General features: G+C 40.0%; 1 protein-coding gene across 3 annotated transcripts in view; it reads right to left on the bottom strand.

Moving 5' to 3' along the window:
- KIF15 (kinesin family member 15) overlaps positions 1–27,689 on the bottom strand; it is a 97,337-nt gene that overhangs the window by 8,641 nt on the left and 61,007 nt on the right. For 2 of the 3 annotated variants that reach the window (XM_005546857.5, XM_065540486.2), the window contains exons 21-30: positions 18,865–19,015; positions 18,610–18,695; positions 17,553–17,622; positions 16,820–16,906; positions 15,465–15,569; positions 14,509–14,631; positions 6,397–6,543; positions 4,354–4,455; positions 3,569–3,733; positions 1,556–1,665 (exon numbers count right to left, since the gene is read on the bottom strand). In XM_005546857.5, coding sequence (XP_005546914.1) covers positions 1,556–1,665; positions 3,569–3,733; positions 4,354–4,455; positions 6,397–6,543; positions 14,509–14,631; positions 15,465–15,569; positions 16,820–16,906; positions 17,553–17,622; positions 18,610–18,695; positions 18,865–19,015 — 1,146 coding nt within the window. The remainder of the gene's footprint in view (positions 1–1,555; positions 1,666–3,568; positions 3,734–4,353; positions 4,456–6,396; positions 6,544–14,508; positions 14,632–15,464; positions 15,570–16,819; positions 16,907–17,552; positions 17,623–18,609; positions 18,696–18,864; positions 19,016–27,689) is intronic. The other variant, XM_045386390.3, reaches the window with a different exon arrangement.

Here is a 27,689-nt window from a genome sequence, read left to right as displayed (position 1 = left end):
TCACTGCCATATAACCCATGAGCTTTCCTCACTACTCAGAATGGCTCCCCAGACGCTTATTGGTTGTTTCAAAGCTCAGTCATCTGATGAAGAGCTTCTGTAGCTATTTGGGCTATTTAAGAGACTCTGACTTAGACATGTTGGTAGTGGGAAGAGACTTGAACGATGCGTCCTTAGTGGCATCCATGGGCAAAAGTAGTAAGCTCATGATGTATCTCTGAAATACGGTATTTTTAATTTTCATTTTACAAATGATCCGGAAATGTTCTATGTTCTATGCTCACAGTAGCTCTTGATAAAAGACAGTATACTAAATATAAGGCTTTTCTTTAATATAATTGGACATATGTGGAGCATATGAAAGCTAGGTGAGCAGACTGTGGACTACCTGCATCAGAATCACCTACAAAGGGAGGCAGTTGCTTATTAAAATGCAGAATTCTGGGCTTCGCTCTAGCCCTACTGAATTAAGATCTCTGATGCTCACTAAAATTTGAAGAGAATCATTTCAGAAGAGATTTTAGCATAGCCACCATTACCATCCTCAAATCTCTACTGCCTCATTTAGGTTTTGAACATTGTGTATCAGGGATGTTTCTGCACAGGGCCAGGGAGCTGCAGGAGTGCACAAGCTTCTCTGTCACAGACGTTCTGGCAACAGCATGGACAGCAGTCAGTGGAATTCGGTAAGGGCTTCTATCTCGGAGATCCCACTTCGATTCAATTCAACTTCTTGCATAATTTTACAGGCCACTATCATCTCCAAACCCTCACTCAGAAAGTTGTAATAGGCAGAATCATAATGCTACCTTGTGTACTTAATACCTGCCTTTCATTGACTGACGCCTGCTACCAAGCACTGTAACTGGCACTTTATACATGTAATTTTTAATCTTTAAAACTCCTCGTGAGAAAATTATCATTTTCCTCATTTTACTGGTAAGGAAAGTGAAATACTAAGAAGGTAAAAAATACGTCAAAAATCGTATTTTTAAGTCAAAGACAAGATAGAAGTCTGGATATATGGCTGCCCCGACACTATGCAAATATATTGGCAAATGCAACTACAAAACTGCCTTACCTGAAGCCAAAACATGCTCAGAGAGATGTCTAAACCCAAGCGAATGCTCCTCTATAAAATGCTAAGGATATCCTTCTTGTCCTGCCCAGGAGCTTTTCCTGGACCATGAGTTACGAAGCAAAACCAACTAGTAGGGAATTCTCCCTTTCTCTGCAAGGCTTCTTGAACCTTGTCGATATTATTTATTCCTTAAAAAATATTTTTTCAAAATATAAGTAGTTTGGTTTAAGTATTTCACGTTTTAAATTCATTTCAATCGCTTTAAAACAAATGCAACAATGCCAAAAACGCACTGCAGAGCAATGCAAAGGTGAACAGATCAGACCTGACTCAAAATCAACCAAAAGAACATCTCCTGAATTAGTGAGAAACATTGTACACCTTGGGAAACCTGTGAAACCAATTCCAACCTCATTTAACTCCACACAGTCAGGCCAAGATTTAGTCCATAGAGTTCTCGTGGTTCTTTCTCACCTGTTGTCCTTTTGTCTTTTAATATCATCCAGCTGACCTTGCAGGAGCCAGTTTTTCTCTCTTAACTGCTGACTTTCCAGGCGTAGGTTTTCCATTTCACACAACTGCTCCTAATAACATATCAAATCGTATATTTTCAAAAAACACATTACAGTAGGTTTCATTTAGCTCCCCAAGGCCACCACTGAGACAGGTATTCCTCTTACGTTCCTATGCAGAGACACTGCACTGGGTATGGCTACATGAAAAGCAGACTGTGACAAGCTATTGGAGGCCTAGAATGGTAAGTGATGATCACATCCACAGTGTCTTGAACACAGATTTTTAAAATCAATATCACAGAGTTCATTAAATATTAAAATTCTTTTGTGAATAAAGATGACAAAAATCTCTACATTGAAAAATATTCTCAACATTCGATTCTATTAGGTAGATTCTAATTAAAACAAACAAAACATTGATATCACAGCTCATCCCTCAAAATACTTAATTGCATCCTAACTTGAAAATCATGAGCATAGCTATCTGGAAGAAATAAATACTTGTCTGCAAGGAATATCCTTTTGGATTTACTTGCCTATTATCTGATTTCGTTTCACCTGACCCAATTTCTTTTAAGTTTCAAGATCACGCCAATCTGGATAACAGCCACATTCCTGAGATAGCATACTAAGAACTGCCCTAAATAAAAAGATCAGGCATAATCCTCTCCCTGAATAACAAAACTCAAGATAAGTGCTATCTTTATATATATCCCTTGGTTAAAGTGAACAATTTGTGTTCCTAAACAAAAACTCCCTGCAGAGCAATGACCTCACAGAATAAATGCTATCTTCTGTGGAGCATCACATCCTCCCTACCCCCATGCACCTACACACCTACCCAGAGACTCCTCCATGGGCCCACCCCTGAGCCATGTGCACGCCCCACTATTCGGACAACATACCACCAAGTAACTGGGTAAAAACACTATGAGGGAACTTTAAAAAATGGAAAACAAGAAAGTATTTTAAATTTATCAGAGACTGAAAGAAATCTCTCTAATATATAAAAATGCCTATGAATCAATAAGAAAAAGTCCAACGATAGAAAAATGGGTAATGGATATTTTTCACAGAAACAGAAAAACAAGATGCTCAATTTTACTCTTAAGAAAAATATAAATTTTAGACTACACTGAAATAGCATGCTTTAGCTATTAAATGGACAGAGATCCGAAATTCAGATAGCACCATGAGGTGAGGTTTAAGGAAACATGCTCTCACTTTCATTCCCGATGACAGCATAGCTGGCACAACCTGTATATGGTACCATTGTGTAAAAACCAAATGGGGCAAGAGAGAATGCTTAGAGATGTGGTTATGTATGCACTAAAAAGCTCTAAAAGAAAGGGGCTACCCTGGGAGCCTCCAGGGACAGCAAAGTAGGTGGATTAGTATCAGGGGTAGAAGGAATACTTTTCTTTTCTCTGTCTACCCTTCAGTTCTGTGCCTTTTGTATCTTCAGTAACCAGGAGGATGCTGCTTAGTTTAAAAAATTACATTGGCCGGGCGCGGTGGCTCACGCCTGTAATCCCAGCACTTTGGGAGGCTGAGGAGGGCAGATCATGAGGTCAGGAGATCGAGACCATCCTGGCTAACATAGTGAAACCCTGACTCTACTAAAAAATACAAAAAATTAGCGGAATATGGTGGCAGACGCCTGCAGTCCTAGCTACTCGGGAGGCTGAGGCAGGAGAATGCTGTGAACCTGGGAGGCGGAGCTTGCAGTGAGCCAAGATCGTGCCACTGCATTCCACCCTGGGTGACAGAGGGAGACTCCGTCTCAAAAAAAAAAAAAAAAAAAAAAAATTAAATTTACTGGCTGGGCATGGTGGCATATACCTATAGTGCCAGATACTGGGTGGCTGAGGCAGATGGATCACTTGAGCCCAGCCTGGGCAACATAGTGAGACTTGATCTCTTTAAAAAGAATTAAATTTACTGTAAAAAAAAAAAAAAAAAATCCAGTTACCTTCATTCTGAGGATTTCAGCATTTTTGACTTCTCTGTCTTCATTTAGCTTTGTTACAAGGTGTTCCAAAGAAGTCTTAGAGGCTCTTCCATCTTCTATCTCTTGTTCTTGTGTTTCCAGGAGTTTTGCCAAATGTGTTTGAAAGTGAGGTGGTGTTTTAGGGCTCTAAAATAAAATCACATCTCATCCAAATATCCGATTAAGTGATATCATAACGATTTCTTTTAAATGTAAATGTCAAGCACATAAAAAAATATTCTAGCTATGGCTGGGCATGGTGGCTCACATCTGTAATCCTAGCACTTTGGGAGGCCGAGGTGGGCGGACTGACTAAGCTCAGAAGTTCAAGACTAGCCTGGGCAACACAGTGAAACCCTGTCGCTACTAAAATACTGAAAAAAAAATTAGCCAGGTGTGGCTGCGTGTGCCTGTAGTCCCAGCTACTTGGGAGGCTGAGGCAGGAGAATTGCTTGAACCTGGGAGACGGAGGTTGCAGCGAGCCGAGATCATGCCACTGCACTCCAGCCTGGGTGACAGAGCAAGACTCCATCTGCCAAAAAAAAAAAAAAAAAAAAAAAAAAAAATTCCAGCTATTTAGCTTATTATTCTAATTCTTTTCCAAGGAAATAAAAGACTGGTAGTTTCATCAAGTAAAAAGCAGACAGAGGGTATTAGTGAAAATCTTTTTCTTTAAAAAGACAAAGGTATGGTCTTCGTAATTTCCAGATTTTTATCATTTACAAAACTGTTTCTTCCTCCTGAAATATTCTTTTTCTGAAAAGTACCTGGGGATCCTCAGCAGCAGAATCCATCACATGTTCTAGTTGCCTCATTTTGAAGTTATATTCATTCTTTTTCTGTTCTACTTCCTCTTTCTTTTGGTTTAGCTGGGAAAATTGAACAGATACAAGGTTACAACTTAGAAAGAAATATAGAGTACATGTTCTAAATAGAAAAGACAAACTTCTCATCACCAATCATCAGGGAAATGCAAATGAAAACCACAATGAGATATCACTTCACACCTGATAGGGATGGCTATCATCAACAAGATGAAAGATAAGTGTTGGTGAGTTTGTGGAGAAAAGGGAATCCTTGTATACTGTTGGGAATGTAAATTAGCACAGCCATTGTGAAAAATAGTATGGAAGTTCCTCAACAAACTAAAAATAGAACTACCGTATGATCCGGCAGTCCCACCTCTGGATATATATCCAAAGGAATTAAAATCAGTCTGTTGAAGAGACAGCGGCACTCCCATGTTCTCTGAAACATTATTCATAATAGCCAAGCTATGGACTCAAGTTAACTGTCTACTGACAGGAGAATGGGTAAAGAAAATGTGCTATATACATACACAATGAAATACTACTTAGCCTTAAAAAGGAAGCAAATTCTGTCATTTGTCACAACATGGATGAACCTGAAGGACATTGTTCCAAGTAAAATAAGCCAACACAGAAAGACAAATACCACATAATCTCATTTATATGTGGAATCAAAAAAAGTTGAACTCATTGAAATAGAGAGTACCAGAGTCTGGGGGAGGAAGTGAGGGGTGGAAGGAGACATGAATCATCAATGGGAGATGTTGGTCAAAGGGTATAGTTTCAGTTAGACAGGAGGAATACCTTTTGGAGATCTACTGCAGGGCATGGTGATTACAGTTATTAGGTTGGTGCAAAAGTAATTGTGGTTTCTTCCCATGGCATATGGAAATCTGCTGTATTTACATTATTTTTTTCAGAACTTGATCAATAATTTGAAAAGCAGTAAGATATTAAAATAAACCTATGATATTTTTAAAAGTAATTGTGAAATCTAACTTGGTTGCTACTATAACCCAATCATCTCCTTTTCTTTTTTTTTTTTTTTTTTTTGAGATGGAGTCTCGCTCTGTTGCCCAGGCTGGAGTGCAGTGACGCAATCTCGGCTCACTGCAAGCTCTGCCTCCCGGGTTCACACCATTCTCCTGCCTCAGCCTTCCCGAGTAGTTGGGACTACAGGCACTCGCCACCACGCCCGGCTAATTTTTTGTATTTTTAGTAGAGACTGGGTTTCACCGTGTTAGCCAGGATGGTCTCGATCTCCTGACCTTGTGATCCACTGCCTCGGCCTCCCAAAGTGCTGGGATTACAGGCGTGAGCCACCGCGCCTGGCCCCATCTCCTTTTTTCTCACAAATTTATTTATACTTTTAAAAATGATCCAAGTTTCACAAGTAACAAAACGGTCATCTGAGAAAAATACAAAATAAAAAATGACAACCACCACCACCAAAAATATGATAAAAGTCAGGCATAACCTCATCAGAGTGGTTAGAACTGGCTACCATGTGTCAAGGACCTAAGGTGGGTGGGAGGCAGCTGAGCAAGTCTCAGTCCAGGTGAGGACACTCCATTAGCCTCCCCTTTGTACATGGAGAAGTTGACCAATGCAGGAATGTCATGACAACCTCAACTGTGGATTCCTCCTGTCCTCCATCTTTTTTTTTTTTTTTTTGAGACAGGGTCTCACTCTGTCACCCAGGCTGGAGTACAGTGGTGCAATCTCGGCTTACTGCAACCTCCACCTCCCAGGTTCAAGCAATTCTTGTGGCCCAGTCTCCCAAGTAGCTGAGATTACAGGCGAGCGCCACCATGCCCGGCTAACTTTTCTATTTTTAGTAGGGACAGGGTTTCAAGTCACCATGTTGGCCAGACTGCTCTCAAACTCCTGACTTCAAGTGGTCCACCTGCCTTGGCCTCCCAAAGTGCTGGGATTACAGGAGTGAGCCACTGCGCTTGGCCTGCTGTGTCCTATCTTGAGTGACACCTGTGTGCATCTTACCTTGTGCTGAAGTTCCTGAATCAGGGCCTCCTTCTTGGTCAGTTCTTCCTGGGCAGACTGCAGCAGCACCGAGTGTTTTTTTGAGGCCTCTGTGAGCATGTTCAGCTGCTCAGTGGCATGAGCCAGGTCCTCACAGAGCATATCCCTCTATTAGGAGGCAATCACCACAGTTTCTTAATTGTGGTACTCCAATAAGGATTCCCAAATCATTACTATGTGCAACTTTTAACAGACTAAGGAAGTTTTATGTGAAAACCTATTTCTTTTGCTTGCGTGCTAATCCATTCTTAGACAAAGTAATCCGTTAATATTTAGATGAACAGGTATAGACATTAACATTATTACAGTAAACTTATATAGGTATCCCAATTGAGGTTTAACTGCACTCTAGGTTTGAGGTTTAATTGCACTCTCCCCTCACCCCCAGGATCTCAAAGCCAATCTCTCTCTCCTGGGAAGGATTCAAAGGTCTCTTGGTTACTTGTCTCACCAATTGACTCTAGTCCTTTAAATACTAGAAAGTAAATAGCTGTAAAGATGAGCCTCCATCAGCCAGTTGGGGAGGGGGTGGGCAGTTTGCACCAGATTGTGATTCATTGTCATAGACCATCAAAGTTTCAGGAAGTAGCTTTGTGGAAAGTGGCACAGAAAATTATAAGTCCTATAGGTTGCATACATAATTTCTATGTACACAGTATATGTAATTCCTCCCAAATTAGAGCAGATACTGCTTATCCTTCTTTTCCTTTCCAAATGTACATGTATGTATGCAGGTGTGTGTGTACATATATATATACACACACATATAAATGTATGTGTACATATACATGGATATACACACATAGATATACATACATATAAACACGCACTTTTAAAAAACTTGACACATCAGAAACATTTTTGCATGTACTCACTCTTTTCATTGTGTGGACTCCATTTCATCTTATGGATGTACCACAATTTAATCCATCACTAAATATTTTGGTTGATATGAATTTTTCACTATTCTGTGTACTTTATTCTTATATCTAGATTATTTCTTTAGGCTGAATTTTTAAAAGTGCAAACTCAAAGGATATGTAAAAAGTATAAGGCTATGTATTACCAGACTACCTCCCCAAAGGCTGAACATAAACTCCTCCAGAAATTTGAGTAATCATCCTTGTCTGCACATCTTCCTTGGGTCTTAAACTTTACCAGTTATAAGATTAGAAAATAGCTCTTATTTTAATTTGTGAAACTGGCCCAACTCTCCCCTAGGACTGATGTTTATGGTTTCTTTTGAATAAACATAGAAATTGGCCCTCCCAGTCTTAAAACTTAAGAAAGTTACATTTGTCTTATCTGAGTTCCTTTCTCAGGGAACAAACCATCAGGCATCCCAGACAAAATCAAGGAACTGAAACTTACCAGATTATGGCAACTGGACAACTGAGATGCCAGGCCCCTCACCTGTCACGGCTGCCTGACAACCTGTTTCCTGTTAACCAACTCCTCTTCCTTACCCCTCCCTAATTCCTGTTTTCCCACACATGGTTACCTTTCTTGCTATATAAACTCCCAATTTTAGTCAGTCAGGGAGAAGGATTTGAGACTGATCTCCTATCTTGGCTATGGCACCCATTTAAAGTCTTCTTCACTGGCAATACTCCTTGACTCAGTGATTGGCTTTCTGTGTGGTAAGCAACCAGACCTAGGCTGAACTCCTGGTGTTTCAGGAACATTTGCATGTCTCTGATTCCAAAGAGGTATTGGTGCCACTATATTCCCTCTTTGGGGAGCTACTTATGTCCATTTTCCACCAGCCGTGTTTCTATCCTTCTCATGAAGGATAAATTGCAGTGGTAAAATACTTTGTCATCAGTTGCAAATATTTTCCCCCTGTCTGTTGTTAGAATTTTTGTTTTTAATATTGTATAATCTTCCCTTATGGGTTCTAACCTTTATATCAAGATATTTTCAAAGAGTCACATAATCTCAAGATTTTTTTATGTATTTGTGTTTTTCTTCTCCTGAAAAAAAAAAATATTTATTTTTTTAGACAGAGTCTTGCTCTGTTGCCCAGATGTAGTGCAGCGGCGTGATCTCATCTAACTGTAACCTCCACCTCCCAGATTCAAGTGATTTTCAGGCCTCAGCCTCCTGGGTAGTTGGGATTACAGGTGTACACCACCACACCTGGCTAATTTTTCTAATTTTTTGTATTTTTAGTAGAGATGGGGTTTTATCATGCTGGGCAGGCTGGTCTTGAGCTCCTGGCCTCAAGTGATCCACCTGCCTTGGCCTCCCAAATTACTGGGATTACAGGTGTGAGTCACCGTGCCCATCCCTCCTTTTGTTTTTTTAGAGATGGGGGCTCTTGCAACATTACCCACGCTGGACTTGAACTACTGGACTCAAGCAATCCTCCCACGTCAGCCTCCTGAGTAGCTGGGACTACAGGCGTGTGTTACCATGCTTGGCTTGTATTTTTATTTTCTAGTACTTCTATGATGTCATTTGTACAGAACTCTAATCCATGTAAGAATTGTTTTGGCTTTCATATCTTTACAAATTGGTCAGACAATTTTCCCAACACATATATTGACTAAACCCACTCTTTCTTCACTGTTGAGAAATACTTCCTTTACCATTACACTAAATTCCTTCATATTCACTGCTGTCTATTTGTGGATGTTCAAAGTTTTGCAATGATCTCTCTATCATTAGTCCAACACTGGATATGGTTACCATTTATTAGCTTCCAAATCTCTCTGCATTATTGTTTTTCTAAGTTTTGTTGGTAAATCTTGTGTATTTTTTTCAAAGGAACTTTAAAATCATCAGTTTTTTATATTGGGATTTGAGGCCAGGCATGGTGGCTCACACCTGTAATCCTAGCACTTTGGGAAGCTGAGACAGGGGAGGATCACTTGGGTTTAGGAGTTTGAAATCAGTGTGGGCATCATAGTGAAACTTCGTCTCTACAAAAAAATACCAAAAATTATCCAAGCATGGTGGTGCACATGTAGTCCTAGCTACTTGGGAGGCTGAGGTGGCAGGATCACTCAAGCCCAGGAGTTCAAGGCTGCAGTGAGTCATGATCACATCACTAATAAATTGAAATTTGAAGTGGAATTACAAAATAAATAAATTGGAATTTGAAGTGGAATTACATAAATTTCTGTTTTTAAAACGACAGGGTCTTCCTGTCCAAGTCTCCCTTTAGATCCTTTTATTGAAGTCTCTTTTCATGTTGCTGGGAAACTTTTATGTTCTTAACAATTGTCAAATAGTCTCCCTAAGATTTTGATATGCTATATTATTTCTTTTTTTGAGACGGAGTCTCGCTTTGTCGCCCAGGCTGGAGTGCAGTGGTGCGATCTCGGCTCACTGCAAGCTCCGCCGCCCGGGTTCACGCCATTCTCCTGCCTCAGCCTCCCGAGTAGCTAGGACTACAGGTGCCCACCACCACGCCCGGCTAATGTTTTGTGTTTTTAGTAGAGATGGGGTTTCACTGTGGTCTCGATCTCCTGACCTCGTGATCTGCCCGCCTCGGCCTCCCAAAGTGCTGGGATTACAGGCGTGAGCCACCGTGCCCGACCTATATTATTTCTGTGAAAGAGAATTTTTAAAAGCTCCTGTTATGTTTTTAAACTGGTTATTTAATATAATATATAGTATTATAACATATTATATATTATAATAATCTACAATAAAGCTATTTATTATTATTATTTTTTGAGACAGAGTATCGCTCTGTCACCCTAGCTGGAGTGCAGTGGTGCGATCTCGGCTCACTGCAACCTCTGCCTCCTGGGTTCAAGCGATTCTCCTACCTCAGCTTCCTGAGTAGCTGGGACTACAGGCACATGCCACCACGCCCAGCTAATTTTTTTTTTTTTTTTTTTGTATTTTTAGTAGAGACGGGGTTTCACCGTGTTAACCAGGATGGTCTCGATCTCCTGACCTTGTGATCCACCTGCCTCGGCCTCCCAAAGTGCTGAGATTACAGGCGTGAGCCACGGTGCCCAGGCCCCAATAAAGCTATTCTTTCTTTAATATTCAATTTGTTTTAACATCCCTTAGGGAAATTTTATGTCCTTAACAGTTGTTATAAATTCTCTCCTAAGGTTTTAATACTTTTGGTTGTTTTTGTGAATGGAATTTTTTAGTTCCACTATATTGTTAAATGGTTATTAATGGCATAGAGTAAATATTATTTTGAAGACTAATTTATAACTGATTACTAAACTCAATATTCTAATAGATATTCAGACAGTATTTTGGAGTTTCCATGTAGACACTCATGACCATCTGCAAATAACAGTCACTGTCTCTCAGTTTTTATAATATTTGTATCCCACTTAGTATTTCCATTTTACTGCATTAGCTAAATACTCATATTGTTGAAAAACAGTGATATATGAACAATTTGAATATATTGAACAATTCACAAAACATAGCCATAAAACTAAATTTTAGCTAATAAAGACTGAAGATAAGTACAAAGGGAATGTGAATTAGCTGTGTATAGGGTCAATTCCACTTGAATCTAAAATGTATGAATCTAAAATGTGATATTTAAATCTAAATATAATATTCATAGTCACATTTTATTTTTAAGAAGAAAAAAGAGAGAAAGCGAGGAAGGAAGGAAAAGCTTTTAGGTAAAACGGTATGAGTTTTCATTATTTATCTACTCCCACTCAAACAGCTAGATTTCCCTTTTTACTTTGTCAATAGTCAGTACAAAACTGAATTTTTAGCCCATCATCTTATACTTTGTAGGGGACTCTAGGTTGTGGCTTCTGTGTACTAACTTTTCAATTGGCTTGCTAAAACTATTTCCAGCTAACACATACTGAGCAGTTACAAGGAGCCAGACACAGTTCTAAGCACTTTCCATATATTACCTCAGTTCATCTTTACAACACCTTATGCCAGGGGCCCCCAGCCCCCAGGCCAAAGACTGGTACCAGTCTGTGGCTTGTTAGGAACCGGGCTGCACAGCAGGAGGAAAGCGAGCACAGCTTCATCTGTATTTACAGCTGTTCCCCATTGCTCGCATTATTGCCTGAGCTCCATCTCCTGTCAAATCAGTGGCAGCATCAGATTCTCACAGAAGCATTAACTCTATTGCAAACTGCGTGCCAGGGATCTTGGTTGGGCACTCCTTTTGAGAATCTAATGCCTGCTGATCTGTCACTATTTCCCATCACCCCTGGATAGGACCATCTAGTTGCAGGAAAACAAGCTCAGGGCTCCCACTGATTCTACATTACAGTGAGTTGTATAATTATTTTATTATATATTACAATGTAAAAATAATAATAGAAATAAAGTACACAGTAAATGTAATGTGCTTGAATCATCCAGAAACCAGCCCCCCTCACCCTCCTGGTCTAAGGAAAAATTGTCTTCCACTAAACTGGTCCCTGGTGCCAAAAAGGCTGAGGACCACTGCCTAACGCAGTAGGAAGTACTGTTATCTCTACAGATATGGCAAATGAAGTACAGGGAGAAATTTAACTTCCCCAAGGTCACACAGTTAGAATTCTAACTCCATAGCCTGTGCTCTTAATAACTTGTTACTGTTCTACCCTTACTTTCCTTTTATTCTAATTTTAGTTGTCTACTTTAATCTTTTTTTTTTTTTTTTTTTTTTTTTTTGAGATGGAGTCTTGATCTGTTGCCCAGGCTAGAATGCAGTGGCATGATCGCAGCTCACTGCAACCTCTGCCTCCTGAGTTCAAACCATTTTCCTGCCTCGGCCTCCTGAATAGCTGTGATTACATGCACGCACCACCACACCCAGCCAATTTTGGTATTTTTGGTAGGGATGGGGTTTCACCATGTTGGCCAGGCTGGTCTGGCACTCCTGACCTCAAGTGATCCACCTGCCTTGGTCTCCCAAAATGCTGGGATTACAGGTGTGAGCCACCGCACCCGGCCTATTTTAATCTTATATCTTATGTACGTTAGCAGCTTCAAATCCTTTCTGCGATGTAGCAAGATATAAATACAAATTACTGGGAATAGCCATCTTGGATATCTATCCCCACAGGTCCTTAAAATTCAAAACTGGTATGTATAAATGCATCTCATTAACTTTCCGTGGGCCTCTATTCTTTCCATCTGAAATGTGCACAGAACCATTCAGTCCTAGGCTAGAAAGCTTGGTGCCCACTCTGACTACTTCTTCCCTTCATGATACATATCCGACTGGACACCAACAACTGTTACCTGTAGCTCTGAAACACTTCCCAACTCTATCTCACCCCCTATCCCCACTAGCATTTCTTGGCTCAGACCTCATGACCCTCTGCCTGGGTTCAATGTCTATGCAGTTTTGGTTTCCTAAAAGATACAGCTGATGTTCCTCAAGACACTTCACTACACAGGCTCAGTCTGCCTCCACTTCACTGCCAGGACCTCGTGTTGGCCACCCTGACTGCTTGCTGTGCTTGGGACACTCCACACACATTCACACTACCAAGCTTCCCTCTCTGGCAAAGTTTTGTATAAATACTCTCTCTTCTGAGTAGGTCTTTAGAATTTCCCCTGGCAGAATTACTCCCCTCCCTCCCTTTTCTGTGCCCCCAGGTTATTACATCATATTACACATATCTCTTAAGTTAGAATGCAGCTTTGATGTAAGTAACAGTGTTTTTCAATCATCTTTCCATTCCCAAATGCCAGGTCGCGTACAGGTTGTATAGTAGGTAGATTCAATATTTGTTGAATTTGTTTCATGGGTAGCATAGGTTAGCCAAAACCCCTTTATTTCTAAAGCAAATACAGAACAGTTTATACAATAGGTTATCATCTGTGTGGAAAAAAAGTAAGGCTAAAAGTATATAGGATTGCTTAAAATATCTCTTGAAAGTTAAGAAACTGATAACGTGGGGGTAGCTGAGAAATAGGAAGGGCTGGGAGAAAATCCATATTGCTCCTAGCTTATATACAAATTTTTAAAAAGATAAGTTTACATCATCATCAACAAAAAAACTTCCTTTAGCTGTAAGTTACAAATTAACCTGTACTGCTTAATTTTTAAAAAGATAAATTTACATCAACAAAAACAAAAGTAAAACTTAACCTTAGCTAAAATGCAAAAGACAACCCTGAGATCAGCCTATTTAAACAGCCCTTTTCTGCTGTCTGCTACTACCACTGCATCCAATTAAATGTGGTTTCCACTCTGTTCCCCTCACAGGGGTCAGTTATAGGAAGTTAACTCTAGGAAGTGGCGTCAGCAAAAATGACGGAAAATAGATCAGCAAGATAAAATATAATAATTTTGATGAACTTATTATACATGACTACTTGTATCATTATACATTATACAATAATACATTAGTAGTATATAAATACTATCTCCCCAGAGGAGACAGCATATGTATAAGATTGCCAGAGTGGGAAGCTTGGCAGCGTGAACGTGTGTGGAGTGTCTCAGGCACAGCAAGCAGTCAGGGTGGCAGCATGAGGTGCAGGCAGTGAGGTAGAGGTAGAGTGAGCCTGTGTAGTGAAGTGCCTTGAGGAACATCAGCTGTATAAGGATTATTTCTTTAAAAATCCTGTATTCATTCATTAATAACTTCCACACACAAATACACATTGTCAGGCCTCTGAGCCCAAGCCAAGCCACCGCAAGTATACGCCCAGATGTGACTTGCACGTATAGAACCAGATGGCCTGAAGTAACTGAAGAATCACAAAAGAAGTGAAAATGCCCTCACCTGCCTTAACTGATGACATTCCACCACAAAAGAAGTGAAAATGGCTGGTCCTTGCCTTAAGTGATGACATTACCTTGTGAAATTCCTTTTCCTGGCTCATCCTGGCTCAAAAAGCTCCCCCACTGAGCACCTTGTGACCCCCACTCCTGCCCGCGAGAGAATAAATCCTCTTTGACTATAATTTTCCTTTACCTACCCAAATCCTATAAAATGGCCCCACCCTTATCTCCTTTGACTGACTCTCTTTTCGGACTCAGCCCGCCTGCACCCAGGTGATGAAAAAGCTGTATTGCTCACACAAAGCCTGTTTGGTGGTCTCTTCACACGGAAGCGCATGACACACATATTGACAAGTAATAAAGCAAACAAGCTGTGATGCGTTAATACCTACCTCTATGTCCTCAGAAAGTATTCTCAGCCTAAGGGTTTCTTTCAGATCCAGAATATCCACTTCCTGCTTCTTGATCAACACTCTGCTCTCTTCTCTGTCAACCAAAGCAGAGTTGTATTTGCACTGTAGAAAAGAAAGTCATGCTATAAGAGCTGTTTTATTACCTGTTTGTTTCTAGATTAAAATAACAAGAATGAGTCTGGGTTCCAAGGTGATGACAAGATTAACACAAGGTAATTCAATAAATACTTGCTGACTGAAGGAATAGAAGAATAAGTGCATCAATAGTGAAGAGAAATGGAAAAGTCCTCTAAGTATCAGTGAAAAAAACATCGGGTTTGTCATCTACTGCCTTCAGAAATAAACATGGAGTGCAGCAAGCTCCCTGTAGAGCAGAGGAGTGAGGAGGAGTGACAAAAGACATCGCCTTGACCCAGAGGAGAAAAGCATCAACACTGAACTCAGATACATGCTGACAAAATAAGTAATTAACTTTAGGAAATGATATTATATCCAATATTGGGGAAACAAACTCACTTTCTAAATTATTAATGTCTCTGAACTTAACTACAATGTGCTACTGTGTTACTTTTTCCTCAAAGTCACTAAAGAACACCACACTTGCCTTAACTGGCATGGCCAGCAACCAGCCTGTTTCTTATCCAGTTTATACTGGCAATTCCCAAACAGTGCACAGAGAACACTGTCCCAGATCAGTGAAACCTGAGAAACACTGCAGCCTACATTGTCTCCCGGAGATACACACTACACACTTCCGTAATAATGACTCTGCGAATCCTACAAACACACAAACCTGTTGAGCTTTATTTAACTAGAATTTCTAAACTTATTTGACCACAGAATCTTTTTTTCTGGTGGAGCATCTGTTAATCTCTTGAAAAGTCTGTGATGTGTCTCATGCTCAAATTTAACATCTTGTTGGTGACCGAACTTACATTTATGTCCTTCAGTTCTTCTTTCAGGGTGTCTATAGTTTCTGTTTTCTCACAGACTGATGTTCTTAGCTCCTGGATCTGGTTCATGAGGTCAGCTACAACTTTCTGATGAGGACAGAAATAATATCTTCATACCCAATGATATTAAGGAGAAGAAAAGTTTTAATTGGTAAATCACTTACCTTTCCTAATGGCAATGTAAGTCAATTTTATTTTAGTAAAAGATCATATGTCACATTAGTATCAATTTATATATATGCATATATATATATACACACACACACACATATATATTTTTTTCTTTTGAGACGGAGTCTCGCTGTGTCAGCCAGGCTAGAGTGCAGTGGCGCGATCTTGGCTCACTGCAAGCTCCGCCTCCCAGGTTCACACCATTCTCCTGCCTCAGCCTCCCAACTAGCTGGGATTACAGGCGCCTGCCACCACACCCGGCTAATTTTTTGTATTTTTAGTAGAGACGGGGTTTCACCATGTTAGCCAGCATGGTCTCGATCTTCTGACCTCGTGATCCGCCCACCTCAGCCTCCCAAAGTGCTGGGATTACAGGCATGAGCCACTGCGCCTGGCATCAATTTATATTTTAATGGCTTTATAATTTTTTTTTTTTTGAGACAGAGTTTCGCTCTTGTTGCCCAGGCTGGAGCGCAATGGTGCGATCTTGGCTCACTGCAACTTTCGTCTCCCAGGTTCAAGCAATTCTCCTGCCTCAGCCTCCCGAGTAGCTAAGATTATAGGCATGTGCCACCACACCTGGATAATTTTGTATTTTTAGTACAGACGGGGTCAGGCTGGTCTTGAACTCCTGACCTCAAGTGATCCTCCTGCCTTGGCCTCCCAAAGTGCTGGAATTACAGGCGTGAGCCACTGTGCCCAGTCTATAATATTTCATTTAATCATTTGTTTTGGTGTTATGAATGTATGTGAGCTAGACATAGAAGAATTTTATACCTAATTTTAAACTTGGACATATATACTATTTTTATTATTCTAGTTAAAATCAACACCAGGGATTTGAAAATTTGTATCATGGGACTTAGAGTCAACAAGAAAGGGTCACACTAATATCAGCATCCTAGTAAAAAGGGTAGGATGCGTTTTAGAAACATTGCCATCCAAAATGACAGTAGTTTGTACTTGAAGTTACATGGAAAATTAACTTAAGTGGAAGACCTCATTCTCTAGCAACCTTGGAAGATGAGCAAGGCCTAACTGCATACAGAAATATTCATACTATCTATTGGTTACCCTGGAGGTGCAAGAAGAGGTAGGAGAACAAAATGTTAAACTAGCATTTATAAGAAAATGCACAGAAAGAGGTAGCTTCAAACTCTACCAACCTTATCAGAATCTCTAGACTTTTCCAGGGAACTGATCACTTTTTCAGTAGCAAGCAAGCTGTCTTCTAGTTTCTGTACTTTTGCCATCTATGGTGAAAAAGAAATATTTTTAGAATAATTAAATCACAAAGTTAACCATATACACAGATAAACAAGTTGAAAGCAGCTTCTCACATTATAGAGTCTACACTAGGAGTAATACTTGAAAATGATAAATCGGGTTGAAAGGCAGTGATTTTGTGCTGTCTACCAGGAGACTACCAACAAATTATTATTGCAACCCTCTGGGAGTTAGAAAAACAAGAGTTGAAAAACAATAGGCTGGGTACGGTGGCTCATGCCTGTAATCCCAGAACTTTGGGAGGCGAAGGTTGGTGGATCACTTGAGCTCAGGAGTTTGACCCTGGGCAACTCCTGAGTGGTGGTGCACGCCCATAGTCCCAGCTATTCGAGAGGCTGAGGTGGGAAAATCACCTGAGCTTGGGAAGTCAAGGCTACAGTGAGCCATCACTGTGCCACAGAACTGCAGCCTGGGTGATAAGAGTGAGACACTGTCTTAAAAAAAGAAGAAAAAAAAATAATAGTAGTAATAGAACCAGCCCCAAATTCCATCTCTTTCTTACTAATTTCCAACATCTGCAAGCTGAAATCATTTTTATAATAAGCCTCTTTAGGGATCAGGAATAAAAGTTATAAACTGCAAATTCTAGAGTTAGAGTAATAGGAAATTTACCTGCTGCTCACACTTGGCCATCTCTTTCTGTTTCTCCTGACGTACAGCCTCAAGAACTTTTAAGATTTCTCTGGAAGAGAAGAATTATCTTTTACCCCTGACTTCATTCAATGAAAACAGGAACTGAATCTGTTAGTACAGAAGAGATTAAGTGCAAATGAACTTTGTTAGGCACACACTTGGTGTCAGGCATTACCTTCCAGTGGGGATCAGAAATTTGAACCCATTTCTTCAACAATTATTCAATGAGAACCCATTTTTGTGCCATGACTGTTTTTCCTCAGTGTTTAGTACTCCTAAATATAACATATATCATAGAGTATTTGTTTATTACCTGTCTCCCTGTGCTAGAAGTTAAAATCCATGAGGACAGGGATGTTTTGTTCACTGTTTCACCTCTAAATGTTCTGGCATTCGCCAGATCAGTGCCTGGCTTGTTGGATATCAGTAAATGTTTGAATAAATGAGTAAATGTCAATTGCTTGTCTCTCAACTGGATGTATGCTCTACGTTCACCACTGTATACCAGGGCCTAGAAGAAAATCGACCTCATAGGAAGAGCTCCACAAGTACCTACTGAATAAACAAATTCTTCTCATTAGAGTGACTCTGAGCCTAGTGATTGAGGAGATTCACTGAGATTACCAAGGACAGAAACTTAGAAAGAGGGAAGAAATATGGCAGCATTCCTGTTAGGGGACATTCCTGGTAGAAAAAGATTTGTAGACACAGAAATAAAAATCTGTCTCCTCCTTCCAATAATAAAAGGAATAGTTAGAAGTAATCTTATTATATATTTGCTGTGATTTATTTACAGAAGGTCCTGAGTTCTGATTACCACCAATTCCTATTCATTTAAAAGTACTATAGCTAGTTGTTAAATGTTTTGAAAAATTAAGTTTCTCCACATAGCCATTTATACAAAAGAACCTGCTGTTCCTTTTGGAATGCTTTTAAAAAATAACTCCTTACAGGGTATTGGCAATAAAAAAAAAACAAGATTAAGAATGTGGTATTAATATTCTAGTATGCTAGTAGAAAAGATCAAAGCACTCACTTAGAACTGTTTTCTTTATCTTCTTCAAACTGTAATGATAATTTGTTATTGCGTTCTTTTTCTGCCTCAAGAAGCTCCATCAAATTCTAAAAGACAACATTAGATTTTAAGTAACTGTTACTAGTAATGCGCAGTCAACAAACATGTCAAGTACCTTCTATGTGGCAGGCACTGTGGGCAAGTATAGCAAGGAAGGAGGAAAGGACAGTCACAGATGCAGGACAAATTCACCAACCAATTCCCTTCTTAACATACGTTCAGATCAGATTTCAGAGTTTCATTTTCTTTTTTGCAGTTTTGGAGGTTTCTTGAAAGTTGGTCAATTTCAAATTTCATTACTTCCTGTAAGTTGTCATAGGAATCCTGTAGGCAGGCTTTGCTCTCAAGCAGCTTTTCATTTTCTAACCTTATAAGGAAAATATTTTAAAAATGGTAAATAAACATTTAATGTATTTCTATTAATCAGGTCATCTGCACTTCAATTTATCCCATCTACAGCCCATTCCCAACTCACATAAGCCTCAAGTGATATGAGGCTCCTTATGGACCTGTGTGGAATGTCCATGATGCACAAACATGTGAGATACACTGGACCACAGAGTAGTTTGGTAGGAACAGAAAAGACAAGTAGAAGCATTAGCTTGCAGGCATCACTTCCTGATTCTCTCCCCATGGCTTCAACCAGACATGCTTAATTGATTAGCAATTTATAGTGATTAGACTCATTTAGGGGTTTCCAGACCTAACCCTCACGTAAGCCAGGCACTGGCTGTTAATTTCCAAGTTTTATTGATAGCTCAGCTCCAACTATTCATACATCCTCTCAGCTCTAGGAACATCAAGATGACAATGTGACTTTGATTTGAGCAAGAGAGAAAATGTCTTTGGCAGATAATTACTGCTTTTTTTTTGGTTTTCATCCTCTTATTTCCCTCCTAAGCTGTAGCACCTCCAAGAATCCAGAACTCAGCCAAGAACTACCACACAATCAATCTGACCTCTGGATCATTCAAAACAGATGTCCTAGCTTATGTACAGAAGGTTATATTATAATGAAATGTCTGGAATATTATATATTATATATGGAATATCTGCTATACTAACTCAAAGCAGAGCAGAAGCAGCAAATTATAAAGTGGTATAGATCAGTTGCTAAAGATAGACATATGGGCAACAGATGGTAGGGAAGGGGAACATATTTACGCATTTATGGCACAAACTATACAGATATAGATATATAAAGTAGACAAAATAATTCAAGAAATACATAGCAGTGTCGTGCTGTTTCATTCAGAGGCCTTAACAACCATTGAAGGCCACAGTGGAATACAAGCAGCCCAGTAAATGATGTTCTTAAACTGGAGACACTGAGAAGGTTAAATTGTGTTCAGTGTATTTAAAAAGCTAGGAAGAGGCTGGGCACAGTGGCTCATGCCTCTAATCCCAGCACTTTGGGAAGCTGAGGTGGGTGGATCGCTTGAGCTCAGGGGTTTGAACACCGCCTGGGCAACATGGCGAAACTCTGTCTCTACAAAAAATACAAAAAGCAGCTGGGTGCACTGGCATGTGCCTGTGGTCCCAGCTATGTGGGGAGCTGAGGCGGGAGGAAAGCTTGAGCCTGGGATATTGAGGCTGCAGTAAGCCATGTTTATGCCACTGCACTCCTGCCTGGGTGACAAAGTGAGACACTGTCTCAAAAACAAACAAACAAACCTAGGACGTATTTAATGATGAAAACAGAATTTAAGTACATACCAAAATATAGTAGATTCTTAACATTTTTTGATATAGTTCAACTCTGACATATAAACATTAGGAAATTAAGATCCCATGAGATTAGTGACTTCAAAAAATATTACACAAAATAGTTTGAGGTGAGGCCAAGATCATTAGATCCAGTGATTCAGAAGTTAAAACAAATGCTAAGTGTAAGAGAAGGCAACAGTGCACCTGTGATAACTTATCGATAAATTACCTATTTTGTTTAACTAATTTGAGTTGGGTTATACCACTTGCACTTCAAGTACATTACCGGCCAATCAGAGAGCTAGATAAGTGGACTTGGTGCTGGGGAAATGGGACAGGGTGGTGGAGGCTGTGCTGACCCAGACAGCACATTCCGTCTCTAAATAGAAAGGAGTGAGTTTTGCAGCAACTGATGGCTGCCATGCAGGGATGTGGGCCTAGGGGTAACAAATTGTATGATTTCACTACAGAATGCTGAAATATAGATTTTTATAAGAAAACACTCAATTTTTAAAATGCTATGTTCATTTATTTTTCTTTAGCCACTGGGCAGGCCTAAGAAAAATGTATGTGAATTAGGCAAGATGGCCAAATAGGAACAGCTGTAGTCTGCAGCGTCCAGTGGGATCGACACAGAAGACAGGTGGTTTCTGCATTTCCAACTGAGGTATCTGGTTCATCTCACTGGGACTGGTTGGACAGTGGGTGCAGACCATGGAGGGTGAGCTAAAGCAGAGCAGGTGTCGCCTCACCCGGGAAGCGCAAGGGGTTGGGGAATTTCCCTTTCCTAGACAAGGGAAGCCGTGACAGACTGTACCTGGAAAAATGGGACACTCTCTCCCTAATACTGCGCTTTTCCAATGGTCTTATCAAATGGCACACCAGGAGATTATATCTCGCACCTAGCTTGATGGGTCCAACGCCCATGGAGCCTCGCTCACTGCTAGCACAGCAGTCTGAGATTGACCTGTGAGGCAGGAGCCGGGCAGGGAGAGGGCCATCAGCCATTGCTGAGGCTTGAGTAGGTAAACAAAGCGGCCTGGAAGCTGGAACTGGGTGGAGCCCACCACAGCTCAGCAAGGCTAGCTGCCTCTATAGGTTCCACCTCTGGGGGCAGGGCACAGTTGAGCAAAAGGCAGCAGAAACTTCTGCAGACTTAAACGTCCCTGTCTGACAGCTCTGAAGAGAGCAGTGGTTCTCCCAACATGGTGTATGAGCTCTGAGAACGGACAGACTGCCTCCTCAAGTGGGTTCCTGACCCCTGTGTGGCCTAACTGGGAGACACCTCCCAGTAGGGGCCGACTGACACCTCATACAGGCGGGTGCCCCTCTGGGATGAAGCTTCCAGAGGAAGGATCAGGCAGCAATATTTGCTGTTCTGCAGCCTCCACTGGTGATACCCAGGCAAACAGGGTCTGGAGTGGACCTCCAGCAAATGCCAACAGACCTGCAGCTGAGGGACCTGACAAACAGAAAGGAACAGCACCAACATCAACAAAAAGGGCATCCACACCAAACCCTCATCTGCAGGTCACCAACATCAAAGATTAAAGGTAGATAAAACCACAAAGATGGGGAGAAACCACAGCAGAAAAGCTGAAAATTCTAAAAACCAGAGCACTTCTTCTCCAAAGGATTGCAGCTCCTCACCAGCAACAGAACAAAGCTGGACAGAGAATGACTTTGACGAGTTGACAGAAGTAGGCTTCAGAAGGTCAGTAATAACAAACTTCTCCGAGCTAAAGGAACATGTTTGAACCCATTGCAAGGAAGTTAAAAACCTTGAAAAAAGATTAGACAAATGGCTAACTAGAATAAACAGTGCAGAGAAGACCTTAAATGAACTGATGGAGCTGAAAACCATGGCACGAGAATTTCGTGACGCCTGCACAAGCTTCAGTAGTGGATTCGATCAAGAGGAAGAAAGGGTATCAGGGATTGAAGATCAAATTAATGAAATAAAGTGAGAAGAGAAGTTTAGAGAAAACAGAGTAAAAAGAAATGAACAAAGCCTCCAAGAAACATGGGACTATGTGAAAAGACCAAATCTACGTTTGATTGGTGTACCTGAAAGTGACAGGGAGAATGGAACCAAGTTGGAAAACACTTTTCAGGATATTATCCAGGAGAACTTCCCCAACCTTGCAAGGCAGGCCAACATTCAAATTCAGGAAATACAGAGAACACCACAAAGATACTCCTCAAGAAGAGTAACCTCAAGACACATAATTGTCAGATTCACCAAGGTTGAAGTAAAGGAAAAAAATGTTAAGAGCAGCCAGAGAGAAAGGTCGGGTTACCCACAAAGGGAAGCCCATCAGACTAACAGCGGATCTCTTGGCAAAAACTCTACAAGCCAGAATAGTGTGGGGGGCAATATTCAACATTCTTAAAGAAAAGAATTTTCAATTCTTAAAGAAAAGAATTTTCATATCCAGCCAAACTAAGCTTCATAAGTGAAGGTGAAATAAAATCCTTTACAGACAAGCAAATGCTGAGAGATTTTGTCACCACCAGGCCTGCCTTACAAGAGCTCCTGAAGAAAGCACTAAAAATGGAAAGGAACAACTGGTACCAGCCACTGCAAAAATATGCCAAATTGTAAAGACCATTGATGCTAGGAAGAAACTACATCAACTAACGAGCAAAATAACCAGCTAACATCATAATGACAGGATCAAATTCACACATAACAATATTAACCTTAAATGTAAATGGACTAAATGGTTCAATTAAAAGACACAGACTGGCAAATTGGATAAAGAGTCAAGATCCATTGGTGTGTTGTATTCAGGAGACCCATCTCACATGCAGAGACACACATAGGTTCAAAATAAAGGAATGGAGGAAGATCTACCAAGCAAATGGAAAGCAAAGAAAAGCAGGGATTGCAATCCTAGTCTCTCATAAAACAGACTTTAAACCAACAAAGATCAAAAGAGACAAAGAAGGTCATTACATAACGGTAAAGGGATCAATTCAACAAGAAGAGCTAACTATCCTAAATATATATGCACCCAATACAGGAGCACCCAGATTCATAAAACAAGTCGTTAGAGACCTACAAAGAGACTTAGACTCCCACACGATAATAATGGGAGACTTTAACACCCCACTGTCAATACTAGACAGATCAACAAGACAGAAGGTTAACAAGGATATCCAGAACTTGAACTCAGCTCTGCACTAAGCAGACCTAATAGACATCTACAGAACTCTCCACCCCAAATCAACAGAATATACATTCTACTCAGCACTACATCACACTTATTCCAAAATTGAACACATAGTTGGAAGTAAAGCACTCCTCAGCAAATGTAAAAGAACAGAAATCACAACAAACTGTCTCTCAGACCGAAGTGCAATAAATTAGAACTCAGGAGTAAGAGATTCACTCAAAACCGCACAACTACATGGAAACTGAACAACCTGCTCCTGAATGACTACTGGGTAAATAATGAAATGAAGGCAGAAATAAAGATGTTCTTTGAAACCAATGAGAACAAAGACACAACATACCAGAATCTCTGGGACACATTTAAAGCAGTGTGTAGAGGGAAATTCATAGCACTAAATGCCCATAAGAGAAAGCAGAAAAGATCTAAAATTGACACCCTAACATCACAACGAAAAGAACTAGAGAAGCAAGAGCAAACAGATTCAAAAGCTAGCAGAAGGCAGGAAATAACTAAGATCAGAGCATAACTGAAGGAGACAGAGACACAAAAAAACCCTTCAGAAAATTAATGAATCCAGGAGCTGGTTTTTTGAAAAGATCAACAAAATTGATAGACTGCTAGCAAGACTAATAAAGAAAAAAAAGAGAAGAATCAAACAGATGCAACAAAAAATGATAAAGGTTCTGTTTATAACACCACTCCCACAGAAATACAAACTACCATCAGAGAATACTATAAACACCTCTATGCAAATAAACTAGAAAATCTAGAAGAAATTGATGAATTCCTGCACACATACACCCTCCCAAGACTAAACTGGGAAGAAGCTGAATCTCTGAATAGACCAATAACAGGCTCTGAAATTGAGGCTGTAATCAATAGCCTAGCAACCAAAAAAAGTCCAGGACCAGACGGATTCACAGCCGAATTCTACCAGAGGTACAAAGAGGAGCTGGTACCATCCCTTCTGAAACTATTCCAATCAACAGAAAAAGAGGGAATCCTCCTTAACTCATTTTATGAGGCCAGCATCATCCTGATACCAAAGCCTGGCAGAGACACAACAAAAAAAGAGAATTTTAGACCAATATCCCTGATGAACATTAATGCAAAAATCCTCAATAAAATACTGGTAAACCGAATCCAGCATTACATCAAAAAGCTTATCCACTACAATCAAGTTGGCTGTATCTATGGCATGCAAGGCTGGCTCAACATACGCAAATCAATAGATGTAATCCATCACATAAACAGAACCAATGACAAAAACCACATGATTATCTCAATAGATGCAGAAAAGGCCTTTGACAAAATTCAACAGCTCTTCATGCTGAAAACTCTCAATAAACTAGATATTGATAGAATGTATCTCAAAATAATAAGAGCTATTTATGACAAACCCACAGCCAATATCATACTGAATGGGCAAAAACTGGAAGCATTCCCTTTGAAAACTGGCACAAGACAGGGAATGCCCTCTCTCACCACTCCTATTCAACATAGCGTTGGAAGTTTTGGCCAGGGCAATCAGGCAAGAGAAAGAAATAAGGGGTATTCAATTAGGAAAATAGGAAGTCGAATTGTCCCTGTTTGCAGATGACATGATTGTATATTTAGAAAACCCCATCATCTCAGCCCAAAATCTCCTTAAGCTGATAAGCAACTTCAGCAAAGTCTCAGGATACAAAATCATGTGCAAAAATCACAAGCATTCCTATACACCAATAATGGACAGAGAGCCAAATTATGAGTGAACTCCCATTCACAACTGCTACAAAAATACCTAGGAATCCAACTTACAAGGGATGTGAAGGACCTCTTCAAGGAGAACTATACTACAAACCACTGCTCAACGAAATAAAAGAGGACACAAACAAATGGAAGAACATTCCATGCTCATGGATAGGAAGAATCAGTATCGTGAAAATGGCCATACTGCCCAAAGTAATTTATAGATTCAATGCCATCCCCATCAAGCTACCAATGACTTTCTTCACAGAATTGGAAAAAACTACTTTAAAGTTCACATGGAACCAAAAAAGAGCCCGCATGGCCAAGACAATCCTAAGCCAAAAGAACAAAGCTGGAGGCATCACGCTACCTGACTTCAAACTATTCTACAAGGCTTCAGTAACCAAAACAGCCTTGTACTGGTACCAAAACAGAGAGATAGACCAATGGAACAGAACATAGGCCTCAGAAATAATACCACACATCTGCAACCATCTGATCTTTGACAAACCTGACAAAAACAAGAAATGGGGAAGGATTCCCTATTTAATAAATGGTGCTGGGAAAACTGGCTAGCCATATGTAGAAAGCTGAAACTGGATCCCTTCCTTACACCTTATACAAAAATTAATTCAAGATGGATTAAATACTTAAATGTTAGACCTAAAACCATAAAAACCCTAGAAGAAAACCTAGGCAATACCATTCAGGACATAGGCATGGGCAAAGACTTCATGACTAAAACACCAAAAGCAATGGCAACAAAAGCCAAAATAGACAAATGGGATCTAATTAAACTAAAGAGCCTCTGCACAGCAAAAGAAACTACCATCAGAGTGAACAGGCAACCTACAGAATGGGAGAAAAATTTTGCAATCTACCTATCTGACAAAGGGCTAATATCCAGAATCTACAAAGAACTTAAACAAATTTACTAGAACAAAACAACCCCATCAAAAAGTAGGCAAAGGATATAAACAGACACTTCTCAAAAAAAGACATTTATGCAACAAACAGACACATGAAAAAAATGCTCATCATTACTGGTCATCAGAGAAATGCAAATCAAAACCACAATGAGATATCGTCTCAGACCAGTTAGAATGGCGATCATTAAAAAGTCAGGGAACAACAGATGCTGGAGAGGATGTGGAGAAATAGGAATGCTTTTACACTGTTGGTGGGAGTGTAAATTAGTTCAACCATTGTGGAAGACAGTGTGGTGATTCCTCAGGGATCTGGAACTAGAGATACCATTTGACCCACTGATCCCATTACTGGGTATACCCAACGGATTATAAATCATGCTGCTATAAAGACACATGCACATGTATGTTTATTGTGGCACTATTCACAATAGCAAAGACTTGGAACCAACCCAAATGTCCATCAATGATAGACTAGATTAAGAAAATGTGGCACACATACACCATGGAATACGATGCAGCCATAAAAAACGATGAGTTCATGTCCTTTGTAGGGACATAGATGAAGCTGGAAACCATCATTCTCAGCAAACTGTCACAAGGACAGGAAACCAAACACCGCATGTTCTCACTCGTAGGTGGGAACTGAACAATGAGAACACTTGGACACAGGGTGGGGAACATCACACACCAGGGCCTGTCAGGGGGTAGGGGGCTGGGGGAGGGATAGCATTAGGAGAAATACTTAATGTAAATGATGAGTTAATGGGTGCAGCAAAGCAACATGGCACATGTATACCTATGTAACAAACCTGCACGTTGTGCACATGTACCCTAGAACTTAAAGTAAAATAAAAATTAAAAAAACAACAACAACAAAAGGAGGAAGAAGCAGCAGATAACTATGGGATTTTGCCTAAAACTCAAGCTATTCAACATTCAGTGAGATAGAGATATGGCAAGGAAAGGTTACAAATGTCATCACTTTCTCTGTTATGAAAATGAAACTACTGTATTTCATTAGTAATAATTATGCATTTTTTCATTTTACAAATAGAAATGAATCTTTTAATTTTAAAAAAAAGGAAAAATGTATGTATAGATGGCTCTGGCCTGCAGATCTCAAGTTTTCTTCCTCTCTTTCAATTTCTGGTTGTATATCCAAAAAACACTCAACAGCTACAGATTTTAATCTTTGTAATGTCTACAAAAATTAAACTCAAGGCTGCCTATTAGTAGCTTTTCCAGAGCAAACAGTTACATTTACATCACATTCACAGTATAACATTCATGTCCATTATTAAATTATGGCTATAGACACAGAAGACATTGTCAAAAAGTGTTATGTTATACAAAAGGTTGAAGTTAGCAAGAAGAAAAAAAGAAACAATAAATAACGAAGAAGAAACTATTTACATGTGAGATTACATTTGTGTCAAGATTACCAGTACTGACCAATCAGCCAGCCTTTGTAGAGTTAGTGTGCACAGCAGTGATG

Source organism: Macaca fascicularis, chromosome 2, assembly GCF_037993035.2.
Source record: "Macaca fascicularis isolate 582-1 chromosome 2, T2T-MFA8v1.1".
In the NCBI taxonomy this organism is placed as follows: Eukaryota; Metazoa; Chordata; class Mammalia; order Primates; family Cercopithecidae; genus Macaca; species Macaca fascicularis.
This window is presented reverse-complemented; position numbering and strand designations above follow the sequence as displayed.